Source organism: Fundulus heteroclitus, unplaced genomic scaffold (assembly GCF_011125445.2).
Source record: "Fundulus heteroclitus isolate FHET01 unplaced genomic scaffold, MU-UCD_Fhet_4.1 scaffold_53, whole genome shotgun sequence".
NCBI lineage: Eukaryota > Metazoa > Chordata > Actinopteri > Cyprinodontiformes > Fundulidae > Fundulus > Fundulus heteroclitus.
Genome location: NW_023396956.1, coordinates 2,188,065 through 2,209,591, shown reverse-complemented (window position 1 = coordinate 2,209,591; position 21,527 = coordinate 2,188,065). Strand labels below are relative to the sequence as shown.

General features: G+C 40.3%; 1 protein-coding gene across 1 annotated transcript; it reads left to right on the top strand.

Moving 5' to 3' along the window:
- Positions 1–3,468: 3,468 nt before the first annotated feature.
- Positions 3,469–20,696, top strand: LOC105922567 (interferon alpha/beta receptor 1a). Its single transcript, XM_021314126.2, has 7 exons — positions 3,469–3,936; positions 4,008–4,128; positions 15,096–15,259; positions 15,487–15,629; positions 17,197–17,350; positions 17,492–17,619; positions 19,279–20,696. Exons 1-7 carry the CDS (start codon positions 3,888–3,890, stop codon positions 20,026–20,028), a joined length of 1,509 nt encoding a protein of 502 aa, XP_021169801.2. The 5' UTR covers positions 3,469–3,887; the 3' UTR covers positions 20,029–20,696.
- Positions 20,697–21,527: the final 831 nt, after the last annotated feature.

Genomic DNA, 21,527 nt, shown 5'->3' with positions numbered 1-21,527 from the left:
TAAAATATGTGACCAGTCATGACTTCCTCCAAAAGGAAGTAAAATGAAGCAAAATAAAACAACTAGCAGCAACAACAACAGCAACAAGGTTAGTAATAATAATGATTTTACATGTTATATCCAGTAACTTGACATAAGTTTTGATGATGATTTGAACTGTTTTATGTTTGGACGTTGATTTTTTTTTTCAATATTCTGATTGTTTCAGAGCTTTTTCTAGTGGTTCTGTATTTATATGTTTGAAAATTATATTTAATACAGTCCAGTAGTTGTTGAATGTTTCCTGATTTTTGTTTTAATTTGAATTATTTTGATCTTTGTATAGACTTAGAGCTTTCTGTTTTTTCCTAATATTAAATTGTAAAATTAGGCTGCTAGGGATCCAGCTATATGACATTATGATTTATTATTATTCACATCGTTCTTTATTTGTAAGGCAAGGCAAATGGCAAGGAAAATTTATTTATATAGCACAATTCAGTACAGAGACAATGCAAAGTGCTTTACAAGATTAAAATATAGGAAAATAAAAGAATAACAGCAAGTAGGAATAAAATGTAGAAACATAAAAGAACATTAAAAACAGTAAAACAGTTTAACTAGAACAGTTAAAATCCTAAACAAATGTGTTTTTATCTTGATTTAAAGGAACTCAGGCTTTTAGCACTTTTCCAGTTTTCTGGGAGTTTGTTCCAGATCAGTGGAGCATAGGAACTAAATGCTGCTTCTCCATGTCTGGTTCTGGTTCTGGTTCTGCAGAGAAGGCTGAGGCCAGAAGACCTGAGTGGTCTGGAGGGTTGATGCCCTGATAACAAGTCTGTGACGTATTTAGGTGCTAATTCAGAACCGGGTCCATGTTCTCTACGTTCTTAGTCTTAGTGAGGACTTCAGAACCGGGTCCATGTTCTCTACGTTCTTAGTCTTAGTGAGGACTTCAGAACCGGGTCCATGTTCTCTACGTTCTTAGTCTTAGTGAGGACTTCAGAACCGGGTCCATGTTCTCTACGTTCTTAGTCTTAGTGAGGACTTCAGAACCGGGTCCATGTTCTCTACGTTCTTAGTCTTAGTGAGGACTTCAGAACCGGGTCCATGTTCTCTACGTTCTTAGTCTTAGTGGAAGGACTTCAGAACCGGGTCCATGTTCTCTACGTTCTTAGTCTTAGTGAGGACTTCAGAACCGGGTCCATGTTCTCTACGTTCTTAGTCTTAGTGAGGACTTCAGAACCGGGTCCATGTTCTCTACGTTCTTAGTCTTAGTGAGGACTTCAGAACCGGGTCCATGTTCTCTACGTTCTTAGTCTTAGTGAGGACTTCAGAACCGGGTCCATGTTCTCTACGTTCTTAGTCTTAGTGAGGACTTCAGAACCGGGTCCATGTTCTCTACGTTCTTAGTCTTAGTGAGGACTTCAGAACCGGGTCCATGTTCTCTACGTTCTTAGTCTTAGTGAGGACTTCAGAACCGGGTCCATGTTCTCTACGTTCTTAGTCTTAGTGAGGACTTCAGAACCGGGTCCATGTTCTCTACGTTCTTAGTCTTAGTGAGGACTTCAGAACCGGGTCCATGTTCTCTACGTTCTTAGTCTTAGTGAGGACGCAGGCAGTTGTTTATGTTGTTAATGACAGCAGCGTGGTTTTCCCCAGATCTCTCCACAGTAACCCAAATAAGGCGAGAATACTGAATGGCAGAGAAAATGCAGCGGGGGATTTTTTTTGTATAGTGGTATCATTTTTGCCTCATTGTATGTGGGAGTGAATCAGTTTGAAATGACAAATTATTCATATGTGTTAATGGTTTTAAGTTTAACGCAGCATTGAGAGGATCAGGCATCTGTTTGGATAAAGCTGGTCCAACATGTACAAAAATGATTAAAACTGTTATCTATCTCATTCATGTTTTTGTATCGTTATCAATGACATATAGTTTGGAAACGCTTAATCATTTGTGCAGTGTTTAGGATATTTTAATTTTCTTCAATATTATGTTGATTTTCATCCAATTTTTGTTGCAGTATTATTTTTTTATTATTATTTTTGTTAATTTATTTTCATATCTTTTATACTTAAATCCTGCAGGTCTTAATCCTATGAAGCTTCTATATAATCAGAGTTTTTTTCAGGCATTTTACAATCCTGTGATTCTTCCTTTTGGTTTTAGAGCAAAGAAAAACATCTAATCTTCACAGAAAGTAAATATATGTATTTTCCTTATCGTAATGGTCCTTTTTTGTGGAAAAAATGAAGACAGAAAAGTACATAATTTGTGGCATAATTAAAAAAAATGTCTTCTCACCATTGGCATTATTATTATAAATCAAATGGTAACACTGTAAAAAACAAAATTTTTACCTGTGGTGTCTCTGCATTTGGGGCCAGTGGGGCTCCACCAGATGTCGCTGTAGAGCTCTATGTTCACAATAATCAGCCTGGAAATGCTAATTTTTTATAGTGTAATATTGTAAAAAAGACTGTTTCCCTTAGCAATAAAATTATGTTATAAACATTTGTGTCTATATATATATATATATATATATATATATATATGTCTGTCAGAAAACTGATAAGCTCAGTAGCTAAATTCTCCTGAGGGGCCTTGATATTGGGGCCGGTTTGTTTAAATAATGAACATCTGAAATCGCACTGAGCATGCCCAGTACGCTCTCAGCAGACATAGTGGGGCACAAATCCCACGGCCCCAAGCTCGGATCGTCCAATCAGAACACTGGAAATGTACACTATTTACATTCTGCCGGATAGTCTGCGACCATCAAGGCAAATTTATTTGTAGCACATTTCAGTTCAAGGACAACGCAAAGTGCTTTACATGATTAAAACGATGGAAAATAAAAACAACTAAAAGAACAGTTGGAATAAAATGTAGGAAATTTTAAGGAAAATGGAAACTAAAAGCAAACATTAATCTAGTGTTGGTCGTCCCTGCTGGCTCATTAAATGATTGATATGAATCAATCACTCTATAAATATTCAATAAATGAACAATATGAATAATATTTATAATGTTTCATTTAGGTTATAAAAAATGCTAGCGTGTGAATGCTAATGCATCTGTTTAATTTAACATTGATCAATGTCGGGTTGCACCACAAAAAAAATTGTTTCTGCTAATAGATGTTGAGTTGTTGTGCCCCAATGAACTTATCATAATAATAATAATAATAATAATAATAATAATAATAATAATAATAATACATTTTATTTCAAGCGCCTTTCAAAACACTCAAGGACACTGTCCAGGTAAAAACAATAATTGGTAATAATAATAAAAACATCAATTAATACATTATTGTTGCCCTTATTTGCCAAAATCACTGTGCAGTTTTCTATTCCTGTGCAGAAATAAACCTGCAAAATACACCAACCCAATAAAATCAACCTAGCTGTGGTGAAAATGAACTTTAACGACATAAAATGGTGGATAAAGGTCAGTATAAACTTTCATGTTGAAATGAGCTTTTATTTTGAAGGGCTGGAGGAAAGCCGCTCTGGGGGCAGGGTTCAGTCAGTCAGGAAGAGCTCTTCGTGTTTTTTGGGATCTTTTTTCGTTTTTCTTTCTCGGCGTTGAGCTCTCAGCCCGTGGGAACACGTCACCTCCGTGGATCGGTCCCGCTTTGGGGAGATATTCCGGTCAGGATCGGTTCCGGTCGGGTGGACAGCTCCATGTCCCCGGTGCCGTTGGACTTTGGGACAGCGGAGTCCTCCGGAGGAAATCAGCTGCGGATTTTTATTCGCAGCTGATTTTATTATTATTATTGCTAAGGTGCGCTCCGTCGCTTCCCCTCCAGGTGACGGTCTGATCGGTGACGTCAGACTTTCTGATCACCTGGCCGTGTTCGCGGATCATGTCTCCGCCGCTGTCCGCGCGCTGAAGGATGAAAACGCTTCTTGTCGCTGTTTACCTGCTGCTTCAGCTCCGTGCAGGTAAGGAACCCGCCTTCACCCAGCTCGGTGTCTCTACCTGTCCTGATCACGTGTCCCCTACCTGTCTCCAGCTCCTGCGTCCCTTCCTGCTCCGGTCAAGCTTCGGGTCAGCTCTCTGAACCTCCACCATGTCCTCCACTGGGAGCCGGGGCCCGGCAGCCCTCCGGGGACGCAGTTCATCATCTACAAGTGGTACTTTCTCCTCCAAACATCTGTCCTCCTGCTGGTCCAGATGTTCCTGCTGTCCTCTAACATCTGGATCAGCAGCTTCTCAGGCTCTCTGAGGACGCTTCCTCGCCCCGTTTCTCAAAGCCAGTTTCTGGGACATTCTAAAACGCTTAACGTGAAAAAGCTTAACGTGGCTTAAGGTAGGAAAACAACGAGGAATCATCACCAAATTTCGCATGGCCATATCTTGTCATGAAGACTTAAGCCTGTCAAAAATAAAAAAATAACCGAAATCCAACGATTATAGAAGATATCTCATATTAACGTTTTCTTCTTTATTGGCGCCTATGGCGATAAAAAGGCTTAACGTGGTTTAATGTAGCCTACTTAAACAATGCTCAGTGATCATAACCACTTAAGTGGTTATGATTGCTTATCATAACCACTTAAAACTTTTAAAAAATCGAACCCAAAGTCCAATTATTATGGACGTTATATGACATCAAGTATTTCATAGCCATAGAGGCTGGCTATATGAAAGCAGAAACGCTAATGTTAGATAACGTCCATAATAATTGGATTTTGGGTTTGACATTTTGACAGTTTTATGTGCTTATTAGGAGCAAAATGAAAGAGAAATTTGGTGATCACTGAGCGTTGTTTAAGTACATTAAACCACGTTAAGCCTTTTTCTCGCCATTGGCGCCAATGAAGAAGAAAACGTTAATGTGAGATATCTTCTATAATCGTTGGATTTCGGTTATTTTTTTATTTTTGACAGGCTTAAGTCTTCATGACAAGATATGGCCATGCGAAATTTGGTGATGATTCCTCGTTGTTTTCCTACCTTAAGCCACGTTAAGCTTTTTCACGTTAAGCGTTTTAGAATGTCCCCCAGTTTCTTCAAGAACGTCAAAAACTTTTTAAAAAATTGTCTTTTCTTTACAAGTTGTGACAAAATAAGGCAATTTAGGATTTATTTTAAAAAAAAAAAATACAGAGTCTGCGTCTGCGGTGAAACACCTTGTGTATCCGTTGTGAAGGAACATCTGGAGATTATGTGAAGAAATCAGACTTTTAGTGTAAAAGATCTCAGGTGCTTTTTGTTGTTGCTGTGGAAGTCGGTTAGATTGTCATCATCCTGCCTGCATCCGATTCATGTTTAGGAAACAAACACACTGGTTCGCTGGTTTTAACGCTACAGGTTCATTTACTTTATCTCTGAAAAGAAAGGGAAAAATACTTTACAGTTTAAATTATATCACAAAATGATAGAAGCGCCAGTGACTGTTATTAGTCCGTTAATTTAACAGTTTGCATGAAAGTCGTCGGCACAGAGAGAATAAGTTCATTAAGATCAAAATACTGGAAACAGAAAAATAAACACAATATAAATAGATAATAAAAGATTTTAAGAGAAAAAATTAGAAAATATGAAGATAATTGGTGTAAAAATTTTAGAAATTGTTTTTGTATGTTCTGTAGTAAATATCTGTACAATCTAAATTTTGATTTTGTAAAGTGCCTTAAAATGACATGTTTTCATGAATTGGCGTTATATAAAATGTTATTGAAAATAGAAGTCCAGTGAGCCTAAACGGGCCGGATGGCGCTGACCCAGCAGAACTTTCCATCCCGTCACCATCTGCAGGACGCACCAGAACGGTTCTGTTCTCACGGTGCAGCGACCGCGTTTCAAACTATCTCTGAGTTCATTGCAGGATTTCTGTCAAATTTAGACCCGCGGGCTCAAAAGTGTGCATACACCCGAGCAGATCTGCACAGTTCTGGACAAATCCTGAACGTTTTGGACTCTGGATCCGTTCCCAGTCGTGTCCCGTTTTTAATACACCAGAACCGCTGGCTGAGCTGGTTCTGGAGGAAACAAAGCTTCTGTGCAGCTTGATTTATCCACATATAAGTGTTTGTATAATTTAATTAATATCTACCCTGTGTAGAGAAGAGAAAATTCACTATAAATTCAGGTTTCTGCACCAAACCTTGTTGTTTAAACTCCAAGCAGCTGCATAGGAAAGCCAAATGCATGGTTAAAATCATTTGTATAAATTTCTAATGAGCACTGCAGATTTATTTAAATGTATGACTTTATTTATTGAAGGATTATTTGGTTATGTTGTGTGTTGGCAGTGTTGTGGTTTAACAGGAAAACTGCAGGAAGTTACAGTCCTTGCTCAGTTAGTCATGTTTTCCCATCTCGTTAAACGTGACCTTCGCTGATTCAAAAGATTTTTTCCCACAGCAAATTGTCTTTTTTTATAGACATAAATGTCCAAAGCTCTGTCACAGGAAGCAGCAGAGTGCTGACTGATTTCCTCCCAGAGCATCAAGTTAAAGCTTAATTAAATGTTTGTGTCTGGAACACGTCGCGGTTCCACAGAAACAGAAGTAAACCTCAAAATGAGGCTTTGGCCAGCTGGTATTTTTCTGGAGGAGTCCCCCTCCCCGTCTTTCTGAGGGAATTTCCACCGCTGTAAACATCTTTTTTTTTTTTTTATTCACGAACAGACAGATTTCCTCTTTCTCTGAGAGCCTCACTGAAGCCTGAGCTGCTGTGACACATAGAAGCAGCTCTGATGCTTCATGCCACACATTTCCTGCCTGTTAAAAGGCTTAAATAATAATAAAAATAAAACGTTTCTATGGTTTGTGATGCTGTGAGGAGACGTGGAACGTTTTCTCACTTCCTTAAAATCCTTAAAGGAAGTGGTTTGGGAACATTACTCCGTCCTAACCTTAAAACGACCCACCTTCAAGTTCTCTCTTTGTTTTCATGCTTTAATGATAATAGAAGATTCCTTTTTAACAGATGAGAAATTGGTTTATTTTGAAAAAGTTTCTCTGAACTTTGCAAAACGTGCAGAATGTTAGTTAGTTTTAAGTCTCTAAGTGGCAGCAGGTTGTGGGGCTTGTGCTGCAGGACTGGGTCTACCTGCTGCTTCCTGTTCTTCTGCCTGCAGCCCTTCAGATGTGCTGCATGCTATAAATGCTGAACAGGAATCTCCACTGAGTGTGCGTCCCATCGTTAGCATCCGTGCATCGTTCACCATCACAGCTACAGGCAGGGTGGAAACCAGAGAGGCGATTAAAGCGCTCTCTCAGTCCTAAAGAATTTTTTTGTTTCGGGCGACGTGTATTTTTGTTTTTATTTGACTACCTTTTTTTTATTTTTCATCAGTTCACTTTGAAGATTAGAGGTTAGTTGCAGAAACCATTCGGCAGGTATTTCGTACCTTTTGGTGTCTCCTGAGTTTCCCTCCTGGATCGGAAAGTGTCCGCCTGCAGGCTCCACCGTTCTCCGTCCTGTTCTGGTTCCTAAACTCTGTCTGCTGCACTAAAGCTAGACTTCCTAGACTGGAGACATTTTTTGCAAAATAAATATCAAGGCTGAGCCTCAATTTATTTTTAGTTTTGGCTGCCGTGGATTTGAGTTTGGCTCTCCTAATGCCTATCAGTCCATGCGATAACCCTGACCTCTGACCTTTGCCTTAGCCCAACCACTAAGCACAAACTGCACTAATAAGTCGTTAAATTACATTTCGTTAATAATCCTCTTTGCAGCCCTAAACCAGAGGAAAACAGATTTGTCTCCTTGTTCTACGCCCAGTCCAGAAACGGCATAATTCGAGAACCTGAAAGCGTTTTGGACTGTGTGGGGTTGAGTGTGCATCTACAAAATATCGTCTAGATGTGAGAAAGAAGAAGAAAATAGAGCCTCCACTTCTGCTTCAGTTGGATCTTCTGAAGCCAAGATTGTTGTTAAATGCACCGCGTTCTCCTGAGTTTATGGTGGAGGTGCTGCAGCTGGGAATTAGTTCCTGTATATGTCAGAAGCTCAGCTGTAAAAGGCTGAATATCATCATCAGATAAAGCCAGAGAACAGGTTTTAATCTCTGCAGCTTCATCTGATAGCACCACCACAAACCTTTCTGCACCGCCTCGTTCCTTTGCTCAACACGTGTGCAGAGATTTCTATCAAACCTCAGACTGAAGATCCCAGTTACCACATGATGTTTTAAATTAAACCTGCAGGACATTTTGTTGTTTTTGGTTGTTTTTTTTAGGAGAATGGAGAAGTGAGAGGCGAGGATTGGCACACAGCAGCTGTTCCTGCTTGACTTAACGCTGTCGTATTTCACTCTGTGGTTTGCAGTTTAACCCGTCAGGCCTCCAGGACGACCACAGATCACACCCCTGTTACACACGTCGGCCCTTTAAGAACATGAACAGAACATGAACAATATTCCCGCCGTCCTGCAGCGTGATAACGCCGCTGTCTGTGTGCGTCTTTAACGTCTGGCAGTTTCTCCAGGATCAGCTGCGACCTTTAATACGGTCACGTTTTCACTCAGAGCAGTCGATCTGTCAACATGCGGTTTGACTCGGGCCCCTTTGATGGAACATCTGACACATCTGCGGGTAGTTTCTGTCTCCCTCTGAAGCGTCTGTCCTGCAGCGAGACACGTTTCCACCCCTGCAGCGCCTCGCCCAGCTGCTGCCGCCACACAGAGGCTCAGCGCGTTCGGAAAAAGCACCTGGATGGGGTTTCGGGTTGTTTTTGCACGCCGGTCCTTTAGTTTCAGTCCGGGCCTCTGCGCTGATGAGGCCTCGCATTTAGGTGCTCTGGCTGCATTCATCGAAACGGTGGCATATGAATCATTTTTACATGGAAACCGTGATGAACTTGGCATTTTTAAAACGAATGTAATTGATCTGGATGAGCTTTCTGAAAACTTTGATTATTCTGCACAGTTTTTACCGATATTTAATGACTTTCTGCCCTGTTATGAAAATAACTCCTGGATCCAGTCTTAGCTGGAGCTAAATTGAAATATAAAAAAAGCAAATATCAGAGTTTTGATCATTAAATTTTGCAGCCGGTTTTGATTTTCACGCGTTGGAGTAGAATCAGTTCCCTAGATGTTTTCGTGCTTCCTTAAAACAATCGAATAATCAAACGAGGATCTTGTTGTGTCTGAATTTAAACCACGTAGACCCAAAATCGTCCCCAGCAGATGAAAAAAACATTTGTTTTGGAGAATCAGAAACATCCCAGGAACCACCGAGGTTCAAATGATGCTGCAGCATCACTGCCTGGTCCATGGCTTTCAGATCAGTAAAGAAGCTCCTGATCCAACATCGGTACCTTCAAGCTGGGCTTAAGCATGCTGCTCCACGCGTGAACTAGCCAAATGCTCTGTGGAGATACGTTTTATTGTTAGATACGGAAAAAAATGAGCTTTTTGGCCACAAACACGAGAAACGTGCTTAAAGAGCCAAGGTGTTGCATTCACAGCTAAGAAGAGTGTAGCGGCTGCAGCACGGTGGTGGCAGCGTCATGCTGTGGGGCTGTTTTTGCTGCCAGATGTGTGGGGAGACTAACAAAAAGTCTCTGGGACGGTGAAGGAGGACTTGAATTCATTTGAACCTTGGGAGAACACCTTTGTAGCAATGATCTAATTTAAAAACAGAGAAAGGTTGCAGTTCACTCGTGGAGTTTCAGAGGTTTGGTTTCAGGTCGACTCATCAAATATCTGCATTAGCTTTCGTGAAGAAATGCCCCTGGGATTCCTTTGTTTTTACGTTGCATTTAAATAACTTGCGTCATGGAATCTTAAAAATGAATATTACTAAAGTTAGATTGCAGAGATCACCTGTGGGGTTTTATTTTAGATAAATCAGGCTAAGGTTTAGCTTCTGTGAGGAAGAAGAAGATCTAGTTATGCTGGAGGTGGTTGAGGTGCAGCTTTAGCCAAATATTAGTGTGTGTTTTTTTTTTTGTGCGTCCAAACCTCGTTTTAAAATGAATTTGGGTGGTTTAATCAGACCCGCATGGAAAGGAACGGCTCAGATGCATCACGCTGACATTCCTCTGGCCGTACCTCCTTCCGGACCCGTCTGCAGCACAGAACCTTCCTCCTGGCTGCCTCCCCCGGGTCCGTCTGCTGGTTCCTTTACCTCTCAGCGCTCAGGCTGCTCGATTAACTCTGTGGTTTTACTGTTGATAAGCAGATGTAGAATAAAGGTTTGGACTCGCGCTGAGGAGGATCCTGGTTCTGGTGTGTTTGTATTGGAGCTCATTGTTTCCACTGAGCCTCCAGTTTCCTCCTAAAACCCAGAAGGCCCCAGATTACAGCCTGTAACAGCTGCCACCCATGGCATCCCATCCAGGGATGCCATGGATGGATACAGCTTTGCTAGGGCCCGGGACAACGCAGTCTTTCTGCCCCCCTTACACCTGCCACCACACACACACACACACACACACACACACACACCAACTTAACTGTATACTTCATGCCCTGGAAATCTCTGTATTTTATACTGGATATTTTCAAACCATCTATTGAATTTAGTGCACTAGTTGATCTTTTCTTCATAAAAGAACAGCAAGCACTGCAGCCAAAATACAACCTTTTTTTTATAACATAACATTATTATTATTATTGATGATAATAATAATAATAATAATAATAATAATGTTATGTTCATAGTGTTTTTCCCCCCTAATCCACCTCTTATATCTTTCAATCCTTATGTAATTTTGTCTGTGTTGTGTGCACCTGCCTGTTGCTTTAATCCTATAAATTTCCTCGTTGTGGGATAAATAAAGGATTAGCTAATGTTATCTTAAATAACACTTTTTAATAGGATATATGTACAGGGTTCTTAAAAGGTCTTAATTACATTTTCTGTGTGGGCTACAGTAACATCTGATAGATAATATCTACTTTGAAAGTTAACATGAACTGCTGCTGAAGATGATCACTCTGATCTACCTGGATGTTCTCTGGAGGACTGAAACGCCTCAGTCAGAGACGTCAGTCTGTGGGTCTGTTGGGGTAATCAGAGAAGTTTCTCTCTGTTTCTGTCGCTCCACGTTTTTTTGCTCATGGTTTTTCACGTGCTTAGATAAATTAGCTGGGTCTCCAGTGAATTTAACCGGCTTTTTACAAAACATACAGCCTGATTTCATTTACGGTATTAAAATAGAGACAAACGGCACTTCTTTCCCTCTTCATGTTTTTCCGCTCCTGTTTTCTCTCTCTCTCCGAGTCTGATCATCCGCAGCGCTGTTGTTTGTGAGAGACACCAGAGAGCTCAGTGGGCTGAGCCTGCGTGCTGATTGGCTGGCGCTTCTGAGCCATGTACCAGAGGGGAGGGGGAGCAGCAGAGTGCCGTGACACAGACAGACAGAGTGCGTGCTGACTGCAGCAGCTTCAACTAAATATTTGTTTACTCTAATATTAAATATTTTTCACAAATATTTTCAGAAAAATTACTTCTGCCTGTATTTTAATGGCCAGAGTGTCAGTTTTGCCCCCCCCCCCCCTCCCCTGTCCTGGGCCTGGGACCACTGACCCGTTTGTCCCCCAATGTCAGCGGGCGTGATCCCATCACAAATGATTCAGCGTTTGTTGTTTTCACAGAATTTGAGATGATCAGAACCGATATTTCCCTCAGTTATATTGAGTGGAGGATCCCTTCTAACGCCAGTAAATGAAACGTCAGCAAAGGCCCGATTCCCTTTGGAACTGTAGCATAAATCATCTGCATCCCTGATGCATTTCCACACCCAGACTTTCTTCTACTCCTCTGCTTTATTTTGCTTTATTTGTGGATCTCGGCCACTGATTTGCAGGGAGAAATTAAGCATTGCATTAATAAACCAGACCTCCCTTTCAACAAACACTTGTGTTTGAAATAATAAAAAAAACACAAAGTCCCAGTTCAGGATTTAAACCTGCTTCCTCCTCCTTGTTTTATCTCCACAAGGAAACAAATCAGATAACTCCCCTCTGATGCGTCACAATGCTTATGTGTCCGGTGAACTGTTTGGTAACTATTTTATAAAACAGTACTTTGTGTCAGCTGGTTCACAGTAAATTACCACAAATAGATCAAGACATTGAGGCTTTAATGCGCTTTGAATGGATTTTATTTCAGATTTCTTGCTCGTCGTTTGCTCTGTCTCATTCACAAAACAACCAGCAGCAAAGTTTTGCATCTCTCTTACATATAGACTAAAGCCCTGCCCTCCTCCTGCGGGGAGCAGAGACTCTCCTAAAACTCAGAAACATCAAGGTCTATTGACTGAACAAAAAATGTATTTAACAACAATTACAGCAGTATTAATAAAATAGTTTTTTCTTTTTATTTGCTTAATCTGGAGACGGGGAAGTGCTTTGAACTGAACCACCCGATGTTTAATATTGATGATTTTAAAAAACTATTTAATATCAATATTCTGGCTTTCAATATCGATATAAACCTCCCAACCCCTAGGGGGCGTTATCACTGCGCACCATTGCGTTTCACAGCAAAGAAGTGTAAGTGAGACGAATTTGCTGAACGGCCGACAGGAGTTTAAAAGCGCCTTCATCCCTAAAATCAGATGTTTGGGCACATTTTTGGTTTCTGCGAAACGTTAATGCATTGAACCAAATGCACTTTATATTCCTGTCAATATGTCAGTGTTCAATAAATTGAACATAAATATAATATGTGTCTGCTTTTGTTGATTGAATTACTTTGAGCATTAATTTGAAAGTAATAGATATCGATATTGGAGTCAAATCAAATCAAGCTGAACTGTATTGAGAATCTCTTCGTATCGTGAGCTATTGCTGATAAAGACTCATGGTCATTCCAAAAAAGTTAAACAACAAAACAACTTGACTTTTTCAAACTTCGGAAAAGAGTCCAGTTGTTTTGTTTTTTAACTTTTTTGGAATGTCGTGAGCTATGTATCGAGAATCGTATCGAATCGGCTAGATGATACCTAGCCCTAATGCAAAATAAGGCAAAATAATTCTGATTATCTTATGTCAAGTCTCATTTGCAATCTGTTGGCCTAGATCTCTCTACCATCTTTTCCTAAGAGATTGCAATGTGGCCAGCTTATAATTATTTAACAGCTCTTAAACAGCACTTATAACCCGTTTGTCATCTGGTTTAAAATCAAAACCGTCATCCAAAAGAGCGACAAAGTTTCTCAGTCTTAGATACCTGCAGAAATCCCACTGAGGGATCGTCACCAACTATTCAAATGGACTAACGATATTGTCAGAGAAAAGATCCTGCATTCCTAGTTTTGTCTGTCTGTTCAATGCCTCGTTATAACGGAGATAATGGAGAATTCATTCTGTTTGAAATGCTTTCTGAGGTGTTACCGTGATTTCAGCGAGTGACTAACGAGGGTTTGAGCTAATCTGGCACACAACAAAGACAGCAGGGAGGATCGCTTCACTGATAACCTCTCCAGTGTTACACATGATAATAAATTATCATGATCTTTGGCTTAATATAATAACGCCTTACATTAGATGCCCAGTAATAAAACAAAGACATTTAACATCTAAGCCTCCTGCGCTCCACCGTCTTTGTAAGACACTGTTTCAGCCTTGGTGGCTTTTTGTTCCAGATGAAGGAAGAAGTTTGACTATTCAGATTGTTAAAAGACAACTCAATCAAAGACACTGAAAAAGATAGAAAAATTTAGGAAATATACTCATCTTAATAATATTTATTCTACCACCAAGCGAAAGAGGCAAGAACTCCCATTTTCCAAAGTCCTCTTTTATCTTAGACAATATAGAAAGATAATTAGTTTTATACAAGTCTTTTTGATTCCGTGTGATCCAAATACCCAAATATTTAAACCTGTTATAGCTGAGTTTGAAAGGTGATTAAAAAAGATGAAAATTACCCGGTTCCCTTGCCTACAGGCATCGCCTCGCTCTTCCCAAAATTCACCTTTTAATATCCAGAAAAGATTCCTTAAGTATATCTAAAAGTTTAGGGAGGCTGTTAGAAGGGTTAGAAATAAACAAAAGCGTGTCGTCGGCATAAAGAGAAACTTTATGTTCGACCTCCCCACAATGTGTTCCTTTAACATCAAAAGTTAGTGGTTCAGCCACGACGAAGCTCAAAAACAGGCGACAAATTATTGTTAGTCTGTACAGCCGCTAAAGGGGAACAATACAATACTTTTATCCAAGATACACATTTTTTAAGCTTATGAAAAAGGCAATCCCATCTCACCCGCTCAGACACACTGCAATAGGGAACAAAAAGTAAGTAAAACTTTCTTGAAATTAGTGTATTTTTCCTTGATTTGACCAGGGAAATAAGACTATCTGCCAATGGAATGAGTATTTTTATCTCTAAAATAGGATAATTGGATATACATCACTTCAAATAAGATGATGGAGATGAGTTGTTCCTATTTTAAGTGCAAAAATCTTATTCCATTGGCAGATCATTTAAACTTGCCTGCTCAAATCAAGGATAAATACACTAATTTCATGAAATAATAATACTTTTAGTTCCCTTTCTGTAGTGCACCTTCTTCGCCTCAAGCAAAATGACAGTTTCCAGTGTAATAACTTTGACGTGGCGATGTTAAAGGGACGATTCTGAGGCGTCCATAGCCATGGTGCAAAGGGAGGTTAGGTTTTACAGAGCCGTTTTATTTGGGCTCTGCATGGAAAGCATTCAGCAGGAGAGAGTAAATATCTTTATCTCGTGCGTCACAACCAGCGCTGGTCTCAAAGAATCAGTCGCTGTGGCTGCGAGCCGGCACAGGAAGTTGCTGTTCGTTTTTTACCCACAGTTTGAGGGGGAGGGGAAAAAAGCGTATTTTCCGAGGGCTGCATAGGTCAGATAAACAAGAAAAACCACAATTTGAGTGTGCAAGAGATTTATTTTAAATTACAACTTGCAAAAAAAAAGAAGAAAAGTGGAATAAATCTATTAACTTTGTTGTTGAATGTTGTTTGGCTGAAGTAAAGTCCCTCTCAGGTTAAGGTGGAAGGAAAACTGGAAGGAAGATCAACTTCTACTGAATCTGAAGGATATTTAAGTTCAGATGTCGGTTCTATTGTTCCTGCTTGTTGGTTTCTAATTAAAATGTGGCGCCTCATCTTCAGACATGCTGCTACACAGAGGTGAAATGTCTCTGTTTTCTTCAGGGTTGGGGGCAAAAAGCGGAAGCCGCTTCCCAGAAATACAACATTGACGTCCTTCACGCTGAAACTGGACACCTTGAAGGTCTACCAGCTGGCTGTCCAGGCGTCCTACAACCACACCCTTTCTCCTCGCTCTGGCAGCATCACTTTTGACCCGTTAACCTCCAGTAAGTCAACATTTAAAAAGGAACGCTGAGCCTCATAAAGGCCCTAATGATCCCTCTGAGCTAACATATGTAAACATAGCTGAACTCTTTATTGATTTATTTCACTGGAACTATGGATCCATTATGGGCTGAAACCACAGGAGACTGTTTCAGCTTTTATCTTTAATAGATGTAATGCAAAACTTTAGAGATAAACACGTCTAACGAAGTTTCCCTCTGTGAAAAAGCTGTGATAGGTCCTCCTCTGCTCTCATTGGTCGGATGTGGAACGTACATACAGGTGAACGTTTCTCTGCCTGAAGAAATCCAGGAGACTTACCGACCCACCTTCAGCGTGCTGTGGAGGATGGGAAAAGATGGAAAGATCCATGTAAGACATGTACTCACCTGTAAAAGTATTCACCCCCACTTCTGCATTGTTTCACGTTTTGTCGTCGGACAACCTGGAATTAAAATGGATTGTTTGAGGGTTTTGCACCGTAAGACTGGACGATAATTCAATAACAATATATATCGATCAATAGACGTCAATGATAGAAATAAAGTGTAAATAATAAGGTCAATAGAATAACAGCTAGCCAAGTAGGTTAATATTACATCATTACATCCTCCTAACCAATCACAACGCAGACCCAGGAACCTCCGTCACCAAGCTCCGCCTCCTTAAAGAGTTCACGCGTTGTTTTTTTAAAAAAACTTGCAGTTTTGGTAAAAAGTTGGTTGAATAAAGGAATGAGTTTGAATTCAGGGTTTGTGTGTCTATATCTAAAAATCCATGTTTTGAATTTGTTGATAATTATCGACATCGATCAATATGATTTCTATTTAATCAATACGCTTTGTTTCTATATCGTCGAGCCCTATCACATCGTTTCATTTACAGGACAAACCTTCAAACCCTCGTAAAATGCATTTTTTTTTTATGGTGAAGTAAACAACAAACGGGACAAAATAACAGAAAACTTCAGCGTCCCTAAGTCTTTACTCTGCTGCCCATTCCTCCTTCATGGTGGAAGGCTTTTGCTTGTAAACAGCGTTCTTCAAGTCTAACCTCAGATTCTCAGTTATATTGAGGTCTGGACTTTGACTAGGCCAGGCCTCAGCAGCCTTTACAACCCGTAGAGCCATTTCTGCCCTCAGTCCAGCTAAAAGATTTAGAGCCACAAAAGTTACACCTCTCTTTGAAACAAGAGCTTGTTTTTATAGTATACTATGGGAATTTTGTTTACATTTTTTAAATTAAAGATCAACAGTTTTTATTATGTAACCATTGATATTTTTATATTTAGGTTAAGTGCATTTTCTTCAACTGGACATTTGATTTTTATAGCAAATGGCATCAAAATGATGAAAAAGCAAGTCGTCTGCAACCTATTGATAAAAAAATTATATTATATATTATTATTTATTTATAGTAAAATATTCTATACACCATTAGTTTCTTTCTTTCTGGAGATGTTATGCATATATTGCAGAACTAAATGCATCCTAAAGCTTGCAATTTTAAATTACCTTTACATTTAGAAACATTGACCAAGCTTTTAAGAGCCAAAGCTGAAGGTGTTGCAGACGCCTTGGACTAGGCCATTCCAACATGACTAAAGGGCCAAACATCTCAAGGTCACCTGTCCCTCTTTTATAGCTTTTATGTATTTAAATAGAGTGATTTGAGCTGAATTGTTTCACCGCTTTTCCAGCTGTGGAGACGGTACGAGATGAAAGCGCTTCAGTCTGGCCAACAATGCGTTGAAAATGTGGTTTGTTCAGATTATAATTTTACTTTTTGGTAAATTTACTGGACTCTAACCACTCTGCATAATGTGAAACTGTGGCGAGTCGTCGATGAAACTTTTGGCCCAGTTCTGGACGGAACCCTTCAGCTGCAGATGGAAATGTGGGGATTTACAGTAACGCAGACGTGTCTCCTTTACTGTCAGGAGCTGATATCAGGTGAGATGAGCTTTAATCTCACCAACCTGGAGAGGGGCGTGGAGTACTGCGTGCAGGTGGACACCAAGACCCGTACCAACATGAACACCCGGCCGTCCGTGTGGAACTGCACCTTCACCAGCGTCCCAGAACCAGAAAATGGTGAGATGACCTCCTTCTGTGGAAATAAAGTGTGACATGGAACCCTCCCAGTCTGAGTGACATTTAGACAAACACTGCTGTGACGTCAGAGAACAGATCCGGCATTTCCAGTCTAACAGAAATCCTCCCGTCTGTCCTCAGGAATGCTGGTTTTAGTCTTCGTCACGGCTCTGTTGATTTTCCTCCTCATCGTCCTGACCATGGCGCTCATCAGCCTCTACTACACCGGATTCCTGTGCAAACTGAAGGAGATGCCCACAGCACTCGTGGTGAGATAGAGCTTCATCTGCTTATATCAGGGGTGTCCAAACTGTGGCCCCGGGGGCCATTTGTGGCCCCTGTGCTGATTTTGTGCGGCCCTCCAGCTGCATTTTAGGAAAGATCTGGCCGACCAGCGCTGTTGGCTGGTGCAGATCAAAGATTTTTTTTTATTAAGGTAAATGTATTAAAGAGAAGTTAAAATATGAAGATTCACTGTATATAACTGAATGCACCTTCCCTACTTTGCACCTCCTTGTATGAGCCAATGTGACGAGTGAATTTCTCCATTGTGAGATCAATAAAGACTATCTTATCTTATCTTAAATCTTACAATTGAATGTTTAACTGAATGTTCGGTATGACAAAAAAAATGTTTGTCTTTTAATACGCAAACTTTTTACATTCGCTTTAATTTCATAGTAAATAGGCCGACTTTTACTTTTACTGAAATGCAGACTTTGGTGCATTAGAATCTGATTTGAATTATTTGCCAATGCAATAAATAGTTTTACTCTGAATTAAGATAATTAGATAAACTGTGCTTAACATAAGATGATGGAGTTGAGTTGTTCCTATTTTAAGTGCAAAAATGTCATTCCATTGGCAAACAGTCTTATTTACCTGCTCAAATCAAGCAAAATTACATTCATTTCAAGACAATTTTACTTACCTACAGTTTCCGTTTTGCAAGGTACACTGCAAAAACAGACCTAAAAATAAGTAAAAATGTTCTTAAAATGAGAGTATTTTTCCTTGATTTGAGCAGGTAAATAAGATGATCTGCCAATAGAATAAGATTTCTGCTTTTAAAATAGTAACACTTCATCTCCATCATCTTATTTCAAGTGCAGAATATTTAATTATCTTATTTTAGGGGTCAAAATACTTATTCCATTGTCAGATAATCTTATTTACCTGCTCAAATCTAGGACAAATACACACATTTTAAGAACATTTTTACTTATTTTTAGTTCCGTTTTTGCAGTGTAAAGGGAACAGGAAGTGCTTTTATTTTACACTTTTTCACCTGTCACTGTTCCCGGACTGTTACAGGAGGGGGGCCAATGTTGGCCCTCCAGCCACCAAATTGTTATTTTTTTTATAGTTAGACTGCTTTTGAAGTAAAATATTAAGTTAATATTTCAGCCACGTACAATTTAGTTCAATTCAATTCTTATTTCCTTACCGTAGAGAGAAAGATGGGGAAATGACAAAAAATTAAATAAACTAATCTGTCTTTATGTTAAAAAATATATATATATATAAAAAATGATTATTATTCAGTTTTTTTTATAAATATCTTAAATGCTCATGTCAATGGCGTGAATTTAATGCTTCTCTCCACGACATGAATCTAATTAAGCAGCAGGGCTTAAGATATATTGAAAAGAATCTTTTAATTATGCTTTTGAAAGAAGATGAAATATTAAAACTCAGCATCAATCATGTCTTGGAATGGTAAATATTATATAATTGTCTACCTAAGGTCTATCTAAGATCGTCTTATCCAGGCGAGGCTGTGAGCTGGCCTGTGAAACATTAACATCCCATAATAATCCAACACTGGCTAACAATCTCTCATAATTCTCTGTTTTCAACCTTTGTGCTGCTTCTCCTTTCTAAATAAAGCTCTACATTTGTTTTATTTCCTCTTCCTCTCTCTTCAGGTCGCTCAGTGGCCGGACCACGTCTTCATGCCAAACTCCACCGCCGTGGACCCGCTCACCATCTTCTCCCACACAGAAAAACAGAGGAGCTGCCCGGTGGCGGCTCCTCCTTCCGCCAGGAGGGTCCCCTCCTTCTCTGACGAAGACTGTTACGAGAAGGAAGAGGACGACGCGGCAAAGCTGTACGTGAACAGAAACGCAGAGCTTTCTTCAGACAGAGGCTCCCACCAGGACTCTGCTGACGGCAGCGGGAGCCTCGGCGAGGACGCCGCGAAGGATTCGGGTTGTTTCATGAAGAAGCCGCCTGCAGAGGAGGAGGAGGAGGAGGAGGAGCAATGGCGGGCGGCGTCAGACCATTACGAGGCCAAAGCAGAAAGTGTGCAGGTCTCCTTCCTCCGTGACCTGGATCTCTCCGGACTCCAGGTAGGAGCCGCGGCTCAGGAGGAGGAAACTAGCTCAGAGACTCAGGACTTCTCTGGGGACGTCAACTTGTTCTCAGTCACCCTCGCCTCCATGGCCGCCTGCGATGAAGGTGACACAGAAGAGGAGCAGGACTCGGGGAACTCCTCCACAGACTTCCTGAGCATATACAGCCTGAAGCCTGTGAGCCAGACAGACTCTCAGAGTGAGCTCCGGCATCCCTCTGAGGAGAGCCTGACGGAGTGTGGATACGGCAGGAGGCGTGCCGACTCCTGGATGAATGAGGCGGAGGGAGCGGGGGGCGTGTCTGGGTATCTGACAAACAGATGACGCGGTCGAAGAACGATCATTTGAGCTTTCACAGAGGACGAAGCCCTCAACGTGAAGTACGAAGCATCCTGGATGTGGGTGGTACTTTCTACAAAAAACAGTGTTATCAGACCAGGACTGGTCATGGAGGGGTTAAAGCAATTAACAAAACTTCCCTAACGAGCGTAGAGCAGGTCTCTAGCCATTTTAAACTGAGGTTATTTTCCTCTGAGGAGGATTTTTTTGTTTTACTGGTGCTAACATATAAGTCTTTAAAATCCCTTCACATTGAAGCCCTTCCACACATATATGTGGAAACGGATACATTTTTATCCGTTTTGGCCGCTCGTCCACACGAGACACCACTGAAAACGATTATTTATAAAAAAAAAGATCTGAGAGAACTCTGTGTTTGTGCCTGGCAAGTAGGGCTGGACGATATCGAAATAAAGCATATCGATAAAATAGAAATCATATTGATCGATATTGATAATTATCAACAAATTCAAAACATATATTTTAAGTGCAGCCCTGGCCCTTTTATGCTGTTGCTTAGCAACCTATTTCTAGATGCAGACACACTGAAGTCAAACTCAACCCTTTATTTAAACAACGTTTTACCAAAACTACAAGTTCTTAAAAAAAGAAAAAAGAACGCGTGCTCTCTGAACTGTCTGGAGGGGGCGGAGCTTGGTTCCTGGGTCTGGGTTGTGATTGGTTGGGAGGATGTAATAATGTAATATTAACCTACATGGCTAAAATGCATAAGGAAGGAAAACTGTTATTCTATTTAACTTTTTATTGATCCTTTTTTCTATCGGTCGATATATATTTTTTTATTTAAATATCGTCTAGTCCTACTGGCACGACAGAGTTTTAGGGTCACAATCTGCGACAAAAAATTTACTTAAACATGCGGTGGAGGAAAATGTCAGAGAGGTTCAGATTTCTGCATTGCTGTTGTGATTAAGTGATTACAACATCCGTCTAACTAATGTTAAACTGGACAAATCCACAACATCAACAGCTTCTCTGATCGTTTGTTTCCAGCCGATGTTACCCTGGCACCCACACAGCACTTCCTGTCGAGTCTTCAAAGTAAAAGCCTACATGGAAGGTTAGAAAGATTAGTTGGTTCAGACGCTTCTTACTTATTTATTTTTACAAACCTGGCTGCTCCAAAACACAAAAGAAGAAACAGAGGTTGGAGGTGGGCTGGTTTACACCACGCCTTCATCCTAAAACGACGGGACCACATGGTTGTTTTGAAAGATTCTGATTGGCTGATGCAGGTTTTAGCTTAACGGTATGCTGCCACCGGTGCGTTTTAAAACAATTCTCAGTATTTGTGCCAGTTTGTGTGGATGAAAATCCTTCTGAAAACATGTGTGTGATGATATTTTTAAAAACAATATGGGGGACATATACATTTTTATAAAGGCCTCAGTGAGTCGTTAGCTGCACATTCACACAAACCCTCTTGGCTCTGGCTCTCTTACTGCATTAACGGCAGCGCCATG

Excerpts from the sequence above, each read along its gene's own strand:
- LOC105922567 (XM_021314126.2), top strand. The coding sequence starts at position 3,888 with ATGAAAACGCTTCTTGTCGCTGTTTACCTGCTGCTTCAGCTCCGTGCA. Across the intron at positions 15,260-15,486 it reads TTTTGACCCGTTAACCTCCA|CTGTGATAGGTCCTCCTCTG; the intron begins GTAAGTCAACAT and ends TCTGTGAAAAAG. Across the intron at positions 15,630-17,196 it reads GAAAAGATGGAAAGATCCAT|GAGCTGATATCAGGTGAGAT; the intron begins GTAAGACATGTA and ends CTTTACTGTCAG.